Source organism: Gigantopelta aegis, chromosome 5, assembly GCF_016097555.1.
Source record: "Gigantopelta aegis isolate Gae_Host chromosome 5, Gae_host_genome, whole genome shotgun sequence".
In the NCBI taxonomy this organism is placed as follows: Eukaryota; Metazoa; Mollusca; class Gastropoda; order Neomphalida; family Peltospiridae; genus Gigantopelta; species Gigantopelta aegis.
Genome location: NC_054703.1, coordinates 26,841,914 through 26,865,573, shown reverse-complemented (window position 1 = coordinate 26,865,573; position 23,660 = coordinate 26,841,914). Strand labels below are relative to the sequence as shown.

Here is a 23,660-nt window from a genome sequence, read left to right as displayed (position 1 = left end):
CGAACATATAAATGAACATGTATGGAATATATTATTATGGTTATGATTACATTTGTAAGCCCAATTAACCGTAGTCCATCATAATCATCATCAAAAGCATCATCATCATCATCATCATAGTCATAATCAACATCAACATAATAATCATCATCATCATAATCATCATCGTCGTCATCATAATCATCACCACCACCACCATCATCAACATCATTATCATCATCATTGCATTCGTTTTCTTCTTATGTTTTAATTATTGCCAGCTAAATGTATCACGAGGCGATGTGAACCTCGTCCGGGTGTCAAGTGCCCGTTTGGTTACGAAAAGGATGCAGATGGATGCCCGACATGCACTTGCAACAGTAAGTACAACCTATCTATGTATGTATGTATGTATGTATGTATGTATGTATGTATGTATGTATGTATGTATGCATGTATGCATGTATGTATGTATCTTATCTGTCTATCTATTTATCTATATATACTCTGTCACAAAAGAAACGCATAGGTGATAGGGAAAGAAGAAAAGTGTTTGATTTGACAAAATATCGGGGTTTTTGTACAATGTTGCTGGATGATCCTGCTTGTTAAAGGGACATTCCAGAGTTTGCTGCACATTTTAAGATGTTATTGACTAACAGAGACTGTTTAACGACAAATTACATATCAAATATATTTTCCTGTATACAATATTTGTGGCTGTATATTAAACGTATTTCTGGTCGTTCAAATATGTCTAGTAGGTTAAATTTCATTTTATTTCATAAAATATACTTTTTCGTACGTACGAAATTATTTGAAGACAAAATCCAGTTTCGGCATCTTACAAATATTAAGACACCAGAAACACATTAAATATACAGACACTGATATTCTAAGCAAGAAAATATATTTAATATGTAAGATTAATCGTAGAAATATTTTATTAGTCGGAAACATCTTATAATGGAGAAAAGTCAGGAATATCCCTTTAATGTCCCTGGAATGGGACAGCATGCCCAAATGTACCCTAAAACAAATTTAACGCACGTTGTGCGACAATTGCAGGAAATCGGCGTGAAATGGTCAGATTTTGGCGAATGCACGTGAAACTCGGGGAAATGATTGGGGTAGTGATGGGTATTTAAAGTTGCAATGTTCGCAATGATGCCTCGTTTCCATTTCGACGTAGACGAGTCACAAGATGCCAAGACTAAGCCTGCCGAATCGAAACATTGCAATAGACCGCCTTCAGTTAGGTGAATCAGAGCACCATTTCACGTCTCTGGGACAGGTACCAGCAGTTTCAATTAGCTGAAGACCGGCCCAGAAGTGGAAGACCTCGCATAACAACTGCAACACAAGATCGCTAAATCCGGGTTCTGCGCTTGCGTCACCGAACTGCCAGAGCAACGAACACTGCTGGACGCATACCTGGTTTGAGAAGGATGTCTGCACAAACCATTCGGAACCGACTTCGAGAAGCTGGTTTGCGGGCTAGGAGACCGTATGTTGGCCCCGTCCTGCGACGTCAACATCGACATTTACGTGTCCGCTGGTGCACGAATGCACAGGGGTGGAACTTGAGAAACTGGCGGCGAGTATGGTTCAGCGACGAGTCACGTTTCCTTCTACAGCAATATGATGGACGACAACGTGTTTACAGACGCAGCAATGAACGTGTTGCCAACAACTGCGTCGCCCAAGTTGACAGATTCGGTGCAGGGAGTGTCATGATGTGGGGAGCCATCTCATACTTGTGTTCGTACAAGGCAATCTGACAGCTGTACGCTACCGGGATGAAATTCTTCGCCGTCACATGCTTCCCATTTTGGATCAACAGAGAGAACTGTTTCAGCAGGACAATGCCAGGCCGCAAACGACATGTGTAACAATGGATTTCCTACAGAATGAGAATATTAATGTGCTGCCATGGCCATCAAGATCGCCAGATCTCAACCCACTGAACATCTATGGGACGAACTGGGCAGACGTGTACGCAACTGTCACATGCACTGCAGGAAGAATGGCCTAGGATTCCACGTGCCCGGATTCAGAGACTCATTCAGTCTATGCCAAGGAGATGTCACGCAGTGATTGCTACTGCTGGTGGCCACACAAGGTACTGATTTCAGCGCCCTCGTTCGACGCTGTTTGGTGACGAAAACGCCTCCACTGCAGTCCATAGTATATATATAGCAATATATATATATATATATATATATATATATATATATATATGTATATAATATTTATCATATGATACTTAATAACGAAAGTTTAGCAAATATATTTTATGATGTCTAAATTTGTCATGGTTGAATAAACTTAAAAGAAAACCAGGTCCTCCTGTTCTGCTAAGGCAAAGGTTGGTGAGTTTTTGTTGTTTGTAAATGGTATGCATTTCAGATGTGAATACTAATTAATTTGGGAAAATTACCTCATTTTCGAGAGAGCTGCGCGGCTGTTAGTTTCAGCGAGTAATCTCCCTTGACAGGTACCTTGTAAATAATACCATTAGATTAGATTAGATGTTTAACGACATCCCATTCATTTTCGTTTCAATTTATTTTCGTGTTTATATCCAAGCACGCCGTCATAGGCACACACTTCAGCTATCTGGGCTGTCTGTCCAGTACAGTGGGTTAGTTGTTAGTTGGTTAGTGGTTAGTGAGAAAGAAGAGGGTGTAGTAGCCGTGCACCTTCCCATTAAGCCCTCAAGAACTCGCTCTGTGTTGGAGCTGGTACCCAGCTGCGAACCTGTAGTCCGATGGCTTAACCACTGCGCTACCGAGGCCGGTACGACATCCTAGCTCGAAATATTCATCTGCTATTGGTAAAGGCAAAATATTAATTGAAAATAATACTACGACACAGCAATATGGTGTTGTGAAGCTGAACAAATGTGGTTGCACACCATTAATTTGATTACTCCATGCAATTTCTATGTCAGAATAGTGTCTGTGAAAAAAAAGTGCTTGCATATCTCGAGGACTACGAGACTAGTTTTGACGAGTACAACACTTTCTGACCACAAACATTTTCAGTCAGTCTAGAGCACCGCGAAAATACGCCATTTAGACAGTTGGTATTAGTACTACAAACACAATCAACGCCAGACCATTTGGTTATTTAAATACCAAAGAGGTCATCCTAATTGTAATCATCAAAAAACAGATGAAACCCTTCCCTGCACAAAGAATTTTTTTTTCAATACATTATGTATTTAAAACAAACAAAAACATTTTTCCGGGGAAGCATTTCTCGACCCGTCTTCCATAAATATCGCTCGACTATCTAAATCCCCCATGTTAAATCTTTCTGAAGAGATCTCTCAAACGGCATTTCAGACGTACGTATTATTTTTTTATGAGGAACTATTTCCTAAAGCGGATTTAAAAAAAAACTACTATAATACGTAACGACAAAGCAAAAGGGACGTTTTTTAAAGTCTAACTAGCGTCCCACCCGATTGGTCATTTCTCATTCACTCGTTTTACCTTATTTTATTGTTAAGATTACCAAAGTGTATTTAGTTTAACGACACCACTAGAGTACATCGGTGTACTAATCTTAGGTTTTTGGATGTCAAACATTTGGTAAGTTTGACATACAGTTTTAGAAGCTACATTTTTCCATTAGTAGCAATGGATCTTTTATATGCACCATCCCACAGTGATACATACGTCTCGCCATTTTAGATTACCAATATACGAAATCAAATATATTGGTAATCTAAAATGGCGAGATGTATGCTAGATATATTAGATTTTTTTTCTCAGATTGCCCTCCAGTAAAATGTTCCGTGAGATGTCCACATGGTTACATCAAAGACAGTAATGGATGCATCAACTGCAGGTGTAAAGGCAAGTATAAAACAAATTGTTTTAACCGTTAAATAGCAAATAGAACATTAACAAGGAGAAAAATACCCATATTTGCCTGAGATGCGAACAAGGTACGTGTATATTGTCGGATATTCGTCATAATACTTTACATTTTCGCTTTTATTTAAAAGCAAACACACTCTCCACAATAGTTCAACTGTTTTTCTTGAAGCACAATGCGTTAAAGGGACATTCCTGAGTGTGCTGCATTGTAAGATGTTGCCGACTAATAAAATAGTTCTACGATTAAACTTACATATGAAATATATTTTCTTGTTTAGAATATCAATGTCTGTATATTCAATGTGTTTCTGGTCGTCTTAACATTTGTAAGAAACCCAAACTGGATTTTCTCTTCAAATAATTTCGTACATACTTTTAAATATTTTAGGAAATAAAATTAAATTTAACCTAGTACAAATAGTAGAACGATCAGACACACTTAATATAGAGCCACTAATATTTTATGCAGGAAAATATATTTGATATGTAATTACAATCGATAAAAAGTCTCTGTTAGTCGATACCATCTTAAAAATTGCAGCAAACTCAGGAATGTCCCTTTAAGAGGACAAGTTTACTTTGTTGTATGACACCACTAGACCACATTGATCAATTAATCATCGGTTACTGGATGTCAAACATTTTAAGAGGAATGGAGAAAACTGGAGAAATTAGTCAATATAAGCAGGATTTACACATAGTCCTCTACTAACACAAGGTTATAAAGCGGTGGAAATATTTCGGGAATTTTGAATGGACAATGTATTATTGAATGGACAGGGAATTTTGTCTGACATTTTGTTTGTGTATTTAGTGTTGATTGATTAAAATGCAATGTAAATAAAATATGCTCGTTATTAATTTAAAGGCCCATTTGTTAATGATACAACCATTTTAAATCAGTGGCGAATTTACTCACTGTATTTTCTAACATATTGCTTATTATGTTTGATATTTCATATTGTATTACATCTTTAATACGGTATATAAAGTAGAAGTGGCAGTCCTCTTTGTGGCAGGGCAAGAGGGATGGAATCTCCCGTAAAGGATCTTCTCGGCACTGTATGTCCTCTGTCCTCGTAGTTAAAAGTGTGTGTTGTTTATCAACACGCCATATAAATAAAATGTGTTGAGTCCGTCGTTTCTTAGTTTATCAACACCACTAAAGGAAACTGTTAAATTAATCAACGTCTATTGAATTTCAAACATTTTGGTAATTTTGATATATAGTCTTAGAGAGGAAACCCGCTACATTGTTTCCCCTTAGTAGCAAGGCATCTTTTATATGCAGCATCCCATAGACAGGATAGCACATACCACGGCCGTTGGTGTACCAATCGTGGTGCACTGGCTGGAGTGAGAAATACCCCAATGGGCCCACCGACGGGGATCTATCCCAGACATACCGCGCTTCAAACGAACGCTTTACCACTGGGCTAAGTCTCGGCTCCTGTTGTCATAGAAACAATGCACTAGATAGATGTTCAAGAGATGAACCACCATTTTGTCAAATGCTTATTCGACTATCGCATTATGCAGAGAGAGAAATGGCCCTGAAAACATATTACGGTGTTGTCGTTCAGATTTAGTCACGAGGTGCAGAACATTATTTGTATTTTGTAACATTTGTTTATATGGGAAACCATTTGAATTTATTTCATAAATAGTTTATTATTTCTAAAACAAAAAATTCGCTTCAATCATGCTTAAGCTACATCAAAGGAACATTAGATAGCTTCTTTTTTATTGTTTATAATGATTTTGTCTATTTTAGTTGTCCATCCTAACCAATGCCCCAGTGTCCCATTCCATCGTCCTAGCGACTGTGCAGCCGTCCTCGTTATAAACGAATGTTCTTTTGAGAAACAAGATTGTCCTGATGGTAAGTATCTTCACAAAACATATTAAAGGGACATTCCTGAGTTTGCTACATTGTAAGATGTTTCCGACTAATAAAATATTTCTACGATTAAACTTACATATTAAATATATTTTCTTGTTTAGAATATCAGTGTCGGTATATGCAGTGTGTTTCTGGTCGTCTTAATATTTGTTAGAAGTCTAAACTGGATTTTGTCTTCAACTAATTTCGTACATACGAAAAAATTATATTTTATGAAATAAAATGAAATTTAACCTAGTACAAATATTAGAACGATCAGAAACACATTCAATATACAGCCACTAATATTTTTTTGCAGAAAAATATATTTGATATGTAATTACAGTCGTTAAAAAGTATCGGTTAGTCGATAACATATTAAAAATTGCAGCAAACTCAGGACTGTCCCTTTAATTCTAATTTCATATATTTAAAAAAAAAATTTAATCGTTTGTTCATTATGTTTGTTATTTGTTATTTAATTATGATGCAATGTACATATATTTTGTTATTGATTAAATGTACTTATTTACTAAGTTATGTAAAGCAGTTTATTTATTTATTTACTGTCTAATCTAATCTAATCTAATCTAATCTATTCGAACCAAATCTATTTATCTCTATCTATTTATCTCTATCTATTTATCTCTCTCTCTCTCTCTCTCTCTCTCTCTCTCTCTCTCTCTCTCTCTCTCTCTCTCTCTCTCTCTCTCTCTCTCTCTCTCTGTATATATCAGTTTGTCTGTATGTATTTCTGTCTGTCTGTCTGTCTGTCTATCCTTTCATCAATCCATCCTTGCATCTATCAAAATGTTAATGTATTTTATTATTTATTTCTTTATAGACGGGTTTATTGCCAGTGACGTCAAAGTAATGTGCGCGGCCATCTTTAGAATCACGTGATCGGTCCGCCATTAAGGGAGTGAAAATTGCACAATAATAGCATGTGAAGGTATTGCATCTGGTTGCATTTTCAGTATTTATTACCTTTTTAGTACATTTTCTGAAAGCAAAACCAATATGTCGGATAATTCAACCTTATTTAAGAATGTAGATTCATATGAAAGTTGGTGAAAATGTGTTAAAAATTAAAAACGTAAATAATAAAGCATGTATATATATATATATATATATATATATATATATATATATATATATATATATATATATATATATATACACGTTAATACTAATGCATAACGAATCATTTAAACTGATGCAAGCCAATATAATTTCGCTTGACACCTGTATGGCCTAATATATTGAAATTTAAAACAGTATTTTAGCCTCAGCAGACGGGGTATCATATGACCCCCCCCCCCCCCCCCCCCCCCCTCCAGCCTATGCACCTATTTTGTTTGTACTTGTCTTGGGCATCGCCAGTAATGTCAAATGGGTTCGTTTTGTAATTAACCAATGTATAGAACACTGACTAATCAAAAGCACGATTTCAGAGTAATTTAGTGTTGAATATTGTGGATGATTTTTTTTTCCTAGAAACATTTTTTTTTTTTTTTTTTAAATATTTATAATAATAAAATAATAACAAATAAATAAATTAATTAATTAATACTAAAATATAAATTAAAATATAAATATAAATAAATAAAAAAAAAAATAATAATTACAGTGCTGTCCGGTGTATCGGCGCACCTAAGCATTCAAGGACCATTTTCTATGTGAACACTGTGAAATACTTAATAAAACGTGTCTCACCAACGAAGCATTGCATAATCTGAAATACACTACAAATTGTTTTATGTCTGTAGTAAATAAACATTTTAAAATTGTCCATAAATGTAGTCACTTCCTTGTATCCAAAACGATTTGCATGACCGGTGATTCGGCGCAGCAGGTGTGGATCGTTGACCCCGCTATTTATAGACAGCCCATGACCTCACGTTTAACCAATAAACGCTACACTGTTGTCCCAGATTTATTTTAGTACTTTTTTGTTTTGTCTTGTTAAAAATATTACTGTGAAAATGAACGATCACACATGACCCATCTCATGATCAATTTCGAAATCGTTTTCTTGAGTGACACAGTACTGCAGATGCATACATGTTCATTGTCATGCATGGCTAAGATGCCTACATGGATTTTATTTTTCTCGGGTACATTGTGCACACACGTGGATCTTATTTCGCTTTTATTTTTTATAACAGTGTGACAATTGCGAACTGGAATGACTATCAATTAAGTGTAAAACTTTCGTTTTGTTTGCACTTGTCTGTGTTTTTCTTTTCAGTTTAAATAAAAATAACCAAACAAAAATAATTACTGTGTACTATAATTTTAAAAAGGCGGGAAAGGTGTTTTTAGACTGGTTTTAACATTCTTAATATCAATAAGGCTGACCTAGTTCGCGTTTATATACACGAAAACAGGTGAATGGTTTATTTTGAAATTATGATATAATTATTGATAATTCTAATTTAATTTGTTTTATTGCACTCTTAACAATAAATATGTAGATACTTGATTAACCATTGAACAGGAATTGAACTTTAATCCGTTAAGAACTCCGACGACATGACAACTTCCTAAGCATACTTAAGCAAAATACCAAGTGCGCCGAATAACCGGACGCGCCGATACACCGGACACGGTTGTAAAAAATAAAATTTGACAGTTGGTGTGGTGCAATTTTTGGTGTGGCCTGCATGCGTGTTACGTCAGTAAATTATTTATTTAGCATTTTATTTGCACACATTTAACACCATAATAACAAAAAACAAAAATAACAAGAGAGCAATATATGGAAGTGTGATCTGCGCCCCACTTCAACCCCATTTGATCACATCTGGAATATCCCATAGCTATAATAATATTAACAGCTAAACGTGGTTGTCTAGATCTAAGGTCAGTCTTTCTTTTTTTAAAATGGTACCTCACGTTTTCTACAAACGTACATAACTGAAATAGCTCTCTATATTTTAGGATGCATTCAGTAAAGTTTCACTTAATAACCATCAAACGTATTTACACTTGCGTGTGTTTAATTTATTCGCTATGCTTTTGTATTGGCGTGCATAGGTGCTTTATTATTTATGTTTTTAATCATTCACATATTTCCACCGACATTGATATGAATATACAATCTTAAAATGAGGTTGAATTATCCGAGAGACTGGTTTTGCTTTTACAAAACGTTCCAAGAAAGTCATAAATAGTGAAATTGCACCAAAATGCAATGCCGTCACATGTTATTGTTGCGTGAATTTCACTCCCTTAGTGGCGGCCGTACGGTAATGTCATCTATCGACAACGTCATAAACTGCTGGGCGACAATCGGAAAAACCCGTCTATATCATTGACGTTTTGATTTCTATTTTTGTTTTTCATTATTTTATTTTTTTCTTCCTATCAGTTTTATTCTTATTTAATTATCTAATTATTTAATTAATTTCTCTAGGCCAAACATGTTGCCCTGGAATATGTGGATCGAGAACATGCCAATTTGTCGGAAGTAAGTATGTAATAAGTAAATAGAGGGGTGAATAAGTGAGGGAGAGAGTAGCATGACTGAGTGAGTGAGACGGAGAGAGAGAAAAGAGAAAAATCCAGTGAATGACTTAGTAGATCACCGAATAATTGAGTTAGTGAGTGAGAAAGTACGTCGGTGAGTAAATGGGTAGGTGGTTCAAAAGTGATTTAATGACTGAATGTGTGAGTGAGTGAAAAATCAGTTGGTATTAGTGACGATTTCAACGTGATCATAGCTTTCCAACTTTTGACATATATGATTCCATAGTGTTCTTCATTACTGTATGATCTATTCCAAATGGCACTCTAGGCCACGCGTTACATTTAAAATATATAGGGATGACATTTCGCACGTGACTTGCATCGGATGGTTGAGAATCAGGCAAACATTTTTTGTCAAAGCCACAATAGCACGTATCAAAGGAAGGAAGAAAATATTTAAATTTAACAACGAACTGAACACTTTTTATTTACGGTTATATGGCGTCATACATATGGTAAAGAACCACATATATATATATATATATATATATATATATATATAGAGAGAGAGAGAGAGAGAGAGAGAGAGAGAGAGAGAGAGAGAGAGAGAGAGAGAGAGAGAGAGAGAGAGAGAGAGAGAGAGAGAGAACCCGCTGTCGCCACTTCATGGGCTACTATTTTCGATTAGCAGCAAGGGAAATTTTATACGCACCATCCCACAGACAGGATAGTACATACCACGGGCTTTGTTACACCAGTTGTGGAGCACTGGTTGGAACTAGATATAGCCCAATGGGGCCACCGACGGGGATCAATCCTAAACCGACCGCGCATAAAGCGAGCGCTTTACCACTGGCCTACGTCTTGCCCCTAATAATAATAAGACTAATAAGACTAATAAGATAATCGACCATTTTCATTTCATTCTGTCTGCAATTATACTAGCTCGGATATAGCAAAGGAATATTTTTGTTTCATTCCCTCAAAAATAATTTACGATCAGTTTAATGAGGAAAAAATCCCATTTTTCCCGAGGATATGAATGTGTGACCCAATGGTAATGTAGTGGCATCACTTCAATTGTTGTATTATTATTTATTTAAAGACGCACTCAACACATTTTATTTACGGTTATATGGCGTCAGACATATGGTTAAGGACCACACAGATATTGAGATATGAAACCCGCTGTCGCCACTTCATGGGCTACTCTTTTCGATTAAAAGCAAGGAATATTTTATATGCACCATCCCACAGACAGGATAACACATACTACGGCCTTTGATATACCAGTCGTGGTGCACTGGCTGGAACGAGAAATAACCCAATGGACGGGGATCAATCCTAGGCGGACCGCGCATCAAGTGAGCGCTTTACCACGGGGCTACGTCAAAGGTTAAGGGTTCAAATCCCGGCCAAGTCTAAGAAGGTCCATCCATTTGTTAAACAAATACCCAGTTATATAGCCACTAATGTGTTATCTTTGTTTTTTGTTACACAGGTGCCCCCATTGGACAGTGTCCTGTTCTTCCTCTGTTCCCACCACATGACTGCGCTTCAAGATCGGTCATCAGTGAATGTTCAGTCGACAAACAAAACTGTCCAAATGGTACGCGTTATTACTCCCCCGCCCACCCACACAGCCACCCCAAAAACCCCAACAACACACAAACAACACAAAATAAACAACCACCTCCCCCACCTCAACGCCCACCCACACAGCCACCCCAAAATCCCAACAACACACAAACATAAAACAAAACAACCCAAACAAAAAATAAAACAACCCCCTCCCTCACCTCCCACCCCCACCCCCAAAAACAACAAAGAGCCAAACAAAACAAAACAAAACATTCACAACATAAAACAAACCGGCGTTGAGGCAACACAACATATATATTTATCTATATCTGCCGGTCTATCTATCTAGTTGCGTATCCATGTCTGTGTGTGTGTGTGTGTGTGTGTGTGTGTGTGTGTGTGTGTGTGTGTGTGTGTATCTATATATCTATCTATCTGTATGTCTGCTTGCCTGCCTGCCCGCCCGCCGTCCATCCATCCACCCAACCATAACCCATGCATCCATCCATCCATCCATCCATCCATACATCTGCATGCGAGCCTGCGTGTCTGTGTGCCTGCCTGCCTGTCTGCCTGCTTGCATGTCTATCCATCCATCCATCCATCCATCCATATATCTACATATTTAGTTATTTATCTATTTATCTATCTATCTGCTATCTATCTATATGCCCGTCGGTCTGCCTGCCTGCCTGCCTGCCGGTCTGCCTGCCTGACTGCTTGCCTGTCTGTCTGTCTGTCTATATGTCTGTAAATCTGTCTATCTATCTGCTTGCCTGCCCGCCTGCCGTCCATCCATCCGCATGCGTGCGTGCGTGCCTGTCTGCCCGCATGTTTGCATGTCTATCTCTCTATTCATCCATCCATCTATCTATCTATCGATCTATCTATATATCTATATATCTATCTAAAATGGCTGACTGTCTGTCTGCCTGTCTACCTATCTACCTACCTATATATTTACACATCTATCATTGGTTGGTTTGTAGTTGGCTCATTGTTAGCTTCCTTTACTGTCTGCCCGCATGTTTGCATGTCTATCTCTCTATTCATCTATTCATCCATCTATCTATCTATCGATCTATCTATATATCTATATATCTATCTAAAATGGCTGACTGTCTGTCTGCCTGTCTACCTATCTACCTACCTATATATTTACACATCTATCATTGGTTGGTTTGTAGTTGGCTCATTGTTAGCTTCCTTTACTGTCTGCCCGCATGTTTGCATGTCTATCTCTCTATTCATCCATCCATCTATCTATCTATCGATCTATCTATATATCTATATATCTATCTAAAATGGCTGACTGTCTGTCTGCCTGTCTACCTATCTACCTACCTATATATTTACACATCTATCATTGGTTGGTTTGTAGTTGGCTCATTGTTAGCTTCCTTTACTGTCTGCCCGCATGTTTGCATGTCTATCTCTCTATTCATCCATCCATCTATCTATCTATCTATCGATCTATTTATATATCTATATATCTATCTAAAAATGGCTGACTGTCTATCTGCCTGTCTACCTATCTACCTACCTATATATTTACACATCTATCATTGGTTGGTTTGTAGTTGGCTCATTGTTAGCTTCCTTTACTGTCTGCTCTATATGTTGTTTATCTCTCCATTAGTTGAACGTTTGTGCGTTCGTATATTTCTTAATTTACCCACTTAATTACTTAAAATATACCTTGATGGTTTATTTTATTCCACAGGTAAAACATGCTGTCCTGGCGTATGTGGCTCGATGACGTGTCTGATACTAGGATGTAAGATGTCCAAGAGTATTTAATAATTACACTGACTGAATGACGGACTGGTTCGTAGACGTGTTACTTCCCCGAAAAGACAACTGGACTCGGTGAAGATATTTTAACAGGGTTCTTTATTCCGGAGAATAAGGATATATAGTCAAACAAACCCTATAAGCAAAAATAGCATTATTAAAATACATTCACACTATACATAAACAGTCTTAAAACACCATATTAAAACGCATTAAAATATATATAAATACACTCTGCAGTCTAGTTATTATCTACAAATAATAGCAAATCGCTTGAACAAAAGAAAGAACGATACACTGAGCAATAGTTAACATCGCCACAGTAAACATCAAATATAGACATAATACACATACATAATTACCGTACGTTAAACAACTGAACATTAATCAATCGCCGATAATCTTAAATCATTATTTACAGCAAACAATTACACATAATATTTATGGCGATATATAGTATAATAAAATAAAGGTAAGCTACGCAAACCTATCTCCACAGGTGATACGGTTTACCTAGACACATTGAAATACCAATACCTTTAGCTGTGGGCTTTAGGGCGGTAACATGATGAAAATGCATCAAACGTCTACAAGAAACAAGTAAACTAAAACTAATACATTTCTAATTTAATATACACACATACACACTATTCACATACATTTCTAAAACAATAATAATGACTCGTTTAATTATGGCTTGGCTATAGGAATATCCATTATTGTTACAGCGTAAGTGTCACGCCCAAATTCTAATACTTACATTAATTCAGTTTATTCCTTTATCAAAGTAAATGCTAATTTAAGTAGTTATTTATTTAAACCTTATTTGTAATTTATAAACTGTACTTTATATGTTAGTAAAATAGTAAAGTGAATTAGAAAAGTAGAAATATAACTCACCAATTATTCCAGTGTAAGATTAAAGCAGATGAGTGCGTGGCCTGTGCAGCTCGTGGTGTGTCAAAGAATGTCAGGTGAGTGACAGTGAATAGCCACCGACTGGGTCAAACACAGCTGGCCAGTCTATTGGTTGATCGTCACCGTCCCTGGTCAGAGGTCAGATGTAAAGACAGTTAAATGCATATCCCTACAGCTCCTAGCCAAAGGTTTAGGTGCATGAGCGTTGTGCATAATAAAATCATTAAAACAGTAAAACCGACATGGTTACAGACGGTTGGATGGATGGAAAATAGATTGATGCATGGAAGAAGTCTTTAGAAAATCCACGGACTGAATGACTGACTGGTTTGTGGACGGATGGATGGAAAATAGATTTATGCATGGAAGAAGTCTTTAGAAAAATCAACTGACTGAATGACTGACTGGTTCGTGGATGGATGGATATACGAATGAAAAATGGATTGATATATGGAAGGGGTCTTTAGTGATTACACTGACTGAAAGACTTACTGGGTAGTGGATGGATAGATGGATGGACAATGGATTGATGCATGGAAGGAGTCTTTAGTGATTACACTGACTGATGTGGATGGATAGATGGATGGACAATGGATTGATGCATGGAAAGAGTATTTAGTGATTACACTGACTGATAGTGGATGGATAGATGGATGGACAATGGATTGATGCATGGAAGGAGAATTTAGTGATTACACTGACTGAAAGACTTACAGGGTAGTGGAGGGATAGATGGATGAACAATGGATTGATGTAAGGAAGGAGTTTGTAGTGATTACACTGACTGACAGTGGATGGATAGATAGATGGACAATGGATTGATGCATGGAAGGAGTATTTAGTGATTACACTGACTGAAAGACCTACAGGGTAGTGGAGGGATAGATGGATGGACCATGGATTGATGTAAGGAAGGAGTTTGTAGTGATTACACTGAATGACAGCGGATGGATAGATAGATGGACAATGGATTGATGTATGGAAGGAGTTTATAGTGATTACACTGACTGATAGTGGATTGATAGATAGATGGACCATGGATTGATGCATGGAAGGACTCATTAGTGATTACACTGACTGATAATGAATGGATAGATGGACAGACAATGGGTTGATGCATGGAAGGAGTCGTTATTGATTACACTGACTGATAGTGGTGGGTGGATATATGGACAGACAATGGATTGATGCATGGAAGGAGTCGTTAGTGATTACTCTGAAAGATATTGGATGGATAGATGGATGGACAATGGATTGATATATGAAAGGGGTCTTTAGTGATTACACTGACTGAAATGCTGGGTAGTGGATGGATAGATGGATGAACAATGGATTGATGTATGGAAGGAGTTTGTAGTGATTACACTGACTGATAGTGGATGGATAGATCGATGGACAATCGATTGATGCACTGAAGGAGTTTTTAAGATATTACACTGACTGACTGTCTGTCTAGCTAGTTTGTGGATATATTAATGGAAATCACTGACTTAGTGACTGGATGATTAGAGGATGGAAAATAAATTGATGCATAATCAACAAACATTTCTGGTTTCTGTAGATAGATACATGTAGCTATGTGTTGATTTATTTATCTATCCAGATTTATTAATATGATTATTATTTATTATTATTATTATTATTATTATTATTAAAGTTGTTAATAATAATAATAATAATAATAATAATTATAATAATAATAATTATTATTATTATTATTATTATTATTATTATTATAGACGTTTGTCCAGTTCTTCGATGTCCAGCGCCCCCTGGTGGTTTATGTCCGTTTGGTTATTTGAAAGACGTCAACGGATGTCAGACGTGTACTTGCAACGGTACGTTACAGCGATGACTAACACTACAACAATATGTTTGATGTTTTTATAAGATCATAAGATTTAATGTATTCAGAGTTTACTTATTCTGTCATGGCATATACGTCGTGTACGTGTCAGGGTAAGATACAAAGTTGACTAGCACAACAATGTTTATCTATACTGAATAGCAAACGAGATGTGTATGTATATATATATATATGTAGATATAGATATAGATATATATATATATATATATATATATATATATATATATATATATATATATTATATATATATATATATATATATATATATAGATATATATAGATATATAATAGATAGATAGATAGATAGATACACACACGTTAGTATATATTACCCCAGTATGCATTCATAACGGGAAATAAAAATCATAATTTTACTGAAATTATTATGCATTGGTGTATTATTATTAGTAGTAGTACAGTATTACTGGACGATTTGGCGTTTATAGACCAATGACATTGTCTGTACTAAATATGACGTCATCACGAGTTGGCAAACCTGCACTATGATGACACGAAGTTTACAGAGTTTCCATTCACGCCTCTCAAGTTTTATTCTTAACTTTGTAATAAAACGCTATTTTAATACACCATTACAGATTTTTGGAAAAATAAATGGAACGTCGCGTTTCTCATATTTTTTTTTAAAAAGCACGTGCCTTTGAGAAGTAACAATTCACTCAATTGTAACTTTATCCAAATGTGTTACAGGTTTGTAGATTAACTAAACTTAGTGTTAATTTTCACGGGTTGAAACTAGGGTATGTCCCTTTAAAAGTTACTGGTGACCGTGAATAAAATACAAAGTTATAGTAATACTGACAACAATATGTAAAGTGGTTTACATGACTTCATACATGACTTACATGACTATTGTTGGATAAAAAAAAAAAAAAAAAAATGAAACAATGAAAACGTTAAACAGATATATTTCAATATTTTGTTGTGATTAATGAAACATATATTTATTGGACTTAAAATAACAATGTATGAGAGGAAGCCATTGATTGGTACTTTTGTCTGGGTTTTAATCCTGGTTTTCTTCTCGTTACACATACAATAGCAGAAACACACAAAATGGTGTCAAATGCGTTCAATACATGCTCAGTCATGCTGCATGCAATGCGCGTGAAATGCCAGTATGTGGATACATAAAAGTCACGTAACGGTGTCATATTCCTCGTCACATTAAGAATGTCACGACTCAGAGAAGAACAAAGGGAGCGAGCGTTGGGCACGGTTCAAGCGGGGACTTCGCAAAGCCAAGTTGCTAGGACCTTCAGAGTCCATCCATCAACTATTGGACGACTTGTTGAACGTTATCAACAGACCGGGAGTGTCCGTGATCGACTTCGACCTGGTCAACGACCCGTTACGACCCCACGCCAAGATCGGCAGATTCGACGACAACACCTCCGTGACCGGTTCAGAACTGCGACGATAACAGCAAGCAACACGATAGGACGTCATGGAAGGCCTATCCATCCGATGACGGTCATCCGTCGACTCAAAACGGCTGGATTCAGATGCAGACGCCCGCACAATGGTAACATCATGACACCGGGACATCGTGCTGCGAGACTACAGTTTGCTCTCCAGAATGGTAATCATCCACCAGCATTTTACCGGAGCATTGTTTTCTCAGATGAGTCCCGTTTCTTTGTCTCCTTTGCTGATGAAAGAGCACGTGTGTACAGGAGACTCCATGAACGGTACGTTGACGGATGTGTGAGGGAACGTGATCGGTTTGCCGGCGGTTGTCTGATGGTATCGGGGGCAATCAACTGTGATTTCAGGAGTGATCTCATCATTGTTCACGATGCCCTTACAGCCCAGCGTTATGTTGACGTTATTCTAAGACCAGTTCTCCAGCCATTTTTGCGGCGTCACCGAAGACCAGGAGGTCCCCTTCTGTTTCAACAAGACAATGCCCGTCCACATACTGCAAGAATTGCCCAGGCATTACTGCAACAAGTCGGTATCACCGTTATGAACTGGCCCGCCGTTTCATCGGATTTGAACCGAATTGAACACATGTGGGATGAGTTAGAACGACGTGTACGTCATCGACAGCCACCACCGCGTAACGTCGCTGAGCTTGCACAGGCGTTGCAATCTCATGAATACCAGTAATTAATGTCATATTACATTATCCATCAATTCATTAATAGTTTGTCTTATTTGCAATGAAACGTTGTTTTTGCGTTTTCATTGAGTGTCAGTATATATATATATGCATATTAGCTAGCATATGGCCAGTTTGACGTCATTTCAATTAAAAGAAACAAACACCGCGTCACATATTTTTATGTAATTTGAATATCGGGTAATGGTTGACTGGAATAAAAGTTTCTTATACAGTTCACAAAAACACATTGTATTAAGCTTGATATTGACGATACCGAAAAAACCCACTGGTAATAATACACACATACCTCTCCCCTCCCTCTCTCTCTCTCTCTCTCTCTCTCTCTCTCTCTCTCTTCTCTCTCTCTCTCTCTCTCTCTCTCTCTCTCTCTCTCTCTCTCTCTCTCTCTCTCTCTCTCTCTCTCTCTCTCTCTATATATATATATATATATATATATAGATAGATATATATATGAAGAGTTCAGGCGCAAAACGCGATATAAACCATTTTCTTTCTAGTTTGTTTGTTAAAGCCACTATCGTATGTCAGTAAGGGCTAATCGAAGACCCGCTTATTTGCCGCAAAACGCGATTGATCCTTATGAAATTGTATTGGGTAAATCCCGAGGTTTTTTTTGTTTTGTTTTTTTATCAAAACGCGATATACGCCAATAAATAAAAATCACTTTTACTGAAAATTAAAAAAATGGATATATCGCGTTTTGCGCCTAAACTCTTCATATATATATATATATATATATATATATATGTATATGTATATGTATATGTATATGTATATGCATATGCATATGCATATGTATATACATACATATATAGATACATAATTTGAAATGGACTAAAATGTTCACACGGCATGGCTAATTTGTATAGATATATAAACTACATGGATTTTAAATATATATCTTTTAGATATAATTTTAAATTCAGGTCTCTTCCCATATGACTGGAGTGTGGCTGCCACTGGTATAAAGATGGAAATGTTTCAACCAGATACTTTCAATCGTTTTAATGTGTTTAGTTTGCTGGGTAATTTACTACTGGTTTGGAAAATCATCTTAAGTTGCTTGAAGGAATTAATATGTAGTTTAGAAACTAATACATTGAGACAGAGTGGAAGAATTTGCATTTGTTATTAAATATGTGATAAATTATTATTGGTTATAGTTTGGAAAATATTATAAGATCGGTTAAAGGTATTTTCGTGCATACTTTGGACAATAAGTTAAATGTGGGTGGAGGAAATGCATATTTGTAGTTTCGAAATAAATATCCTTAAGGTTGAAGGGACTTACGCCTGTAGATTAGGAAATAAGGAAATGCGTATCTATAGTTTAGAAATATTGTTAGGTTAGTTGAAGGAATTTACACTTGCATATTAGGAGACAGTATTCATAGGCGTACGGGCTCCCATTTCTGTAGGGGAAGGGGGAGGCTGGTTTTAGCCCGCATTAAACGACAATGCCCGAATCTGGAAAACAAAGTTTAATCATATTAACACTATTTCCAAACAGTTATATAAGGGTGCAATCGAATCACTACGCATTTTTACAGAGATTACAACTAATGTTGAGGGTAGAATGATTTTGCCCGAATATCTCTATCATGTTTGCCCGAATTGAGGTTTTCTCCATCACTAGGAGGCAGTTGCCCTCCCCCACTCCCCACCCCGTCTTGTACGCTTATGATAATATTGACAATGGTTGAAGAAATTTAGAAAAATTATATGTAGTTTAGAAAACGTTTGTTGAAGGTAATTCCACCATCAAATGGACTGTCCTGAGTTTGCTACCGCTGTAACATGTTTAGAACTACCAGAACCTTTTTGATAATAAAAATTACTTATTGAAAACAGATTCATAGAAACAATGTGTCACAAGCAGTTAGTTATCGTTCTAATGTTTGTAGAAGCTGAAAAAAGACTGTACCTTCCAGCAGTTTCGTACATACAAATATGGCAGAGGCTCGCATAATACAATTTGTATTCCTAATATATGAAATTGACGATACCGAAAAACACTCTGGTAATAACCTCTTTCTGTCTGTCTGTCTGTCTGTCTGTCTGTCTCTCTCTCTCTCTCTCTCTCTCTCTCTCTCTCTCTCTCTCTCTCTCTCTCTCTCTCTCTCTCTCTCTCTCTCTCTCTCTCTCTCTCTCTCTCTCTCTCTCTCTCTCTCTCTCTCTCTCTCTCTCTCTCTCTCTCTCTCTCTCTCTCTCTCTCTCTCTCTCTCTCTCTCTCTCTCTCTCTCTCTCTTAATATGTAATTGTAGTCACCAAAAGAGCTCTGTTAGTCGGACACGTTTTACAATGGCTGCAAACTGGGGACTGTCTCTTTAAATTATAAACTATTTTTAGACTGGGTGGAGGCAATTTGAAATTCATGTGGGATACACGTGTCTCATGATTAAGGCTACACTCGACGACACTGATCTGAACAACAAAGCCGTAATACATGATCACGGCCGTATCTTCACACAAATCAGAGTCGAATGGGTATTTGGCAACATAGTGTTTGATTTCCGTGAATCTCTAATCTAGTGCCTCGTCTTTAGGAGGACAGCCACGCCCGAGGGGATCCTTTTGCCTGACACTACATCTTTCCTGTGCAAAAGAGGACTGCCACTCACAAACTAGTTTACTAAATCACATCTTAACGACAGAACCGTAATGCATGATCAGGACTGTATCTCTGCACAAAGCAGTCGTTTACTGGAGATTTCATACCATAAAGAGGACTGCCAGTCGCAGACTAGTTTGCTAAATCACAACTAGAACCAGACAGAGCTCATTAGAATAAGTATAGGTGTGATGACATGCACTCACGAATCACTGTCATAACAGTAATGATATTAGGTGTTCGCGAAAGATGAGGATACCCTGCCTATCCCACCGGTGACACCTATCATGAATACTGCCATCACAACTGTAAAATATGTCACTTCATCTAAAACGATGATAACGTGAATCCTTTTACGAGATGGCATAATGTTCGTAATGCCATATATATATATAGATAGATAGATAGATAGATAGATAGATAGATAGATAGATAGATAGATAGATAGATAGATAGATAGATAGATAGATAGATAGATAGATAGATATATATATATATATATATATGTAGAGATATAGATATAGATATAGATATAGATATAGATAGATGTGTGTGTGTGTGTGTGTGTGTGTGTGTGTGTGTGTGAGTGTGTGTCTGTGTGTTGACTCTAATGGTTAATATTTTAAGTGTACATACTTGTATTATTGATTCTAGTGATTCCACAAGGAATGACGTATGTAACGTTATGCTTGATTTATTTTGTAAATATGTGATATAGACATGTTATTTATCTGTCTGTCAGTCTTCTTTTTATGTCGATCTGCTGTGTAAAATAGTTATGTTGTTTTAAATTAAAGGGACATTCCTGAGTTTTCTGCAATATTTAAGATGTTGTCGACTAAAAGAGACTTTTTAACGATTGCAATTAGATATCAAATATATTTTTTCTGCATAATATATTAGTGGGTGTATAGTAAAAGTTTTTCTGATCGTTCTAACATTTGTACCAGGTTAAACTTCATATATTTCCAAAAAAATATTTGTTCCGTACGTATGAAATTATTTGAAGACGAAATCCAGTTTGGGCTTCTTACAAATATTAAGGCGACCAGAAACACATTGAATATAATACAGACATTAATATTCTGAGCAAGAAAATATATTTAATATGTAAGTTTAATCGTAGAAATATTTTATTAGTCGGAATCATCTTACAATGCAGCAAACTCAGGAATGCCACTTTAACTGTACAAATGCAATTTTACAAGATATATAATATTCTACTATTTTTTTATTGTTTTAATATCATAACCTGACATTGACTTCCTATACTGTTTTAATGTAGTTTAAATATAAGTCGCCCTGTATATTGTATGTATATAGAAGAGGGCCTACTAAGTTGTCAAACATGTCCCCTGTTATTTGTTCTAAAATGTACAGTAAAATATGTCTTCAATTAACAGATCAATCAATCAATCACCCCCCTCCCTCCGCCCAACTTCCAACCAGCGTACGACTTGTACTCTTGAAAAACATGACGATTGTGAACTGTTCACAAATGAATCCATATTCTAAATTCTTAATATATTTTTTTAAAAGTTAAAAATATAATACTTGCAATATAGAGGAATATGTAATTTTAATCATCTATGTATTTTATTTTATCTACAGTTAAACGTGCCTGTCCTTGCGGTCCGAAGTGTTGTCGTCTGTTCTGTCGCCATGGATACGTCCGTGATGCCAATGGATGCGAAAGATGTAAATGCAAACTTGGTTTTTAACAGAACAGAACAGAAGTTTATTACACCCATGCCGTTAGGCAACAGCATAATGAGAAGCATGAACAAATACATAATATAAAATGTGACAAGACAGGACGGGGTTTACAGAACATTAAATAGTAAATAAATAAAACGAGCACACAGTTGTTCAAGACGAAAGACTGGTTGGGATTTTGTAAATTTTGTTACTGAAGAAAATAAAATAGTATAGGCAAATATTTTGTGTATTCATTCTTTTAAACTGAATTTTCTTCTGTAGCAAGGACGTTATACACAGGTTAAATGCAAACACAATAGCCCATTAAGTAATTATATATGGCTATTGATATATAAAACATTTGATAATTTTTGACACACAGTTTTAGAGGAAAACCTCTATATTTTCCCATCAGCAGCAAGGGATCTTTTATATGCACTTTTCCACAAACAGATCCGCTCATACCACGGCCTTAATTGAATGTAAAACATTTGGTAATATTTAACACACAGTTTTAGAAGAAACCCTCTACATTTTCTTATCAGCAGCAAAGGATCTTTTACATGCACTTTTCCACAGACTGCTCATGCCACGGCCTTTGCGATACCAGTCTTGGAACATTGGCTGTGACGGAAAAAAAACCCCGCATATATGGAATGAGTCCACCGAGGGAATTCGAACGTTCGACCCAAGTATATCAGGATAGCGATCTACTGACTGAGCTATATCCCTCCACGACGATCAAGTGGTTAGCCAGTTAATCCTGGGTTTCATAGCTACACTGTATGATCGATTCCCGGCTTATTTCCCGTTCCAACCAACCAGTGGTTGTACGGTTGGTATATGAAATAATGATGTAGACTACATGCCAGTCATGGCAAATTAAGAAAAACAAAATAAAATCGTTTCCAATTACATAATGAAAATATATCTGTATTCTTATTGGTAAAAAACCAGTCACATGACCTTCCGTAAATAATGAGAGTGTCCTGAGACGGTCCCACCGGTCCATCAAAAGCTGATATTGCCCTGACCAATGAAAATAAAGATGAAACAAAATGATGTCCAATTAATGACTAGGTAACGTAATGCAATGTCAACTGCTAATTCTAATGTAAACAAGCACAAATGTTTGACAAAATGCTTTGCTGTCCTTCAACAAAAAGATAGCATCTTTAGTCATAGTTTAATTCCGCAAATACGACAAAAACAAGGTCGGTAATCGTCAAATTGTGTAAGGAGTATCTCGCAGATTTAGAAACGTACATGACGCATCAAAGTGCAGTTAGATTCGGCACTCTTGGGATTTTATGTTACAAATAAAAATGTGCATTTGAACGTAATTGGTATCTCTTCAGTATTAAATGTATGTTCAAATTTATGACTTGTCTTGGTAATGTTTCAACTGTTTATTTCCGCTTTCCTCTGCGTGTCATGCAACGTCATATGATTACGTGGCGTCTGATTTGATTGATTAATCGATTTACATCAATGTTTGATTGATTGATTGTCCCTTCCTCTCAGCAAGAGATATTTTATATTCAGCATGCCACACACACAGGGCAGTGCATACCACGGTCTTTGATATACCTGTAGTGGTGCACTGGCTGGAACGAGAAATAGCTCAATGGGCCTACCGACAGGGATCGATCCTAGACCGTCCGCGAATTAGATGTGCGTTTTATCAATGGGCTACGTCCGCCCCCCCCCCCCCCCCACACACACACACCCTACCCCATTATATAAAATATATTTTTGTCTACATCCGGAATATTATCCTTTGATTCTTGCAAAGTATTTTAAAAATAAAACAACATGCCGTT

At 36.6% G+C, this 23,660-nt stretch overlaps 1 protein-coding gene across 3 annotated transcripts in view; it reads left to right on the top strand.

Annotated features, from left to right (window-relative positions):
* The window catches only part of LOC121373543 (antistasin-like), a 26,138-nt gene extending 4,062 nt beyond the window's left edge, over positions 1-22,076 (top strand). The window contains exons 4-12 of one of the 3 annotated variants that reach the window (XM_041500219.1): positions 261-359; positions 3,762-3,845; positions 5,644-5,751; positions 9,170-9,223; positions 10,724-10,831; positions 12,527-12,580; positions 15,255-15,353; positions 18,455-18,490; positions 21,751-22,076. In XM_041500219.1, coding sequence (XP_041356153.1) covers positions 261-359; positions 3,762-3,845; positions 5,644-5,751; positions 9,170-9,223; positions 10,724-10,831; positions 12,527-12,580; positions 15,255-15,353; positions 18,455-18,490; positions 21,751-21,860 — 752 coding nt within the window. In that variant the 3' untranslated portion in view covers positions 21,861-22,076. Of the gene's footprint in view, positions 1-260; positions 360-3,761; positions 3,846-5,643; positions 5,752-9,169; positions 9,224-10,723; positions 10,832-12,526; positions 12,581-15,254; positions 15,354-18,454; positions 18,554-21,750 lie in introns of all 3 variants that reach the window. The other 2 variants (XM_041500218.1, XM_041500220.1) reach the window with 2 other exon arrangements.
* Positions 22,077-23,660: the final 1,584 nt, after the last annotated feature.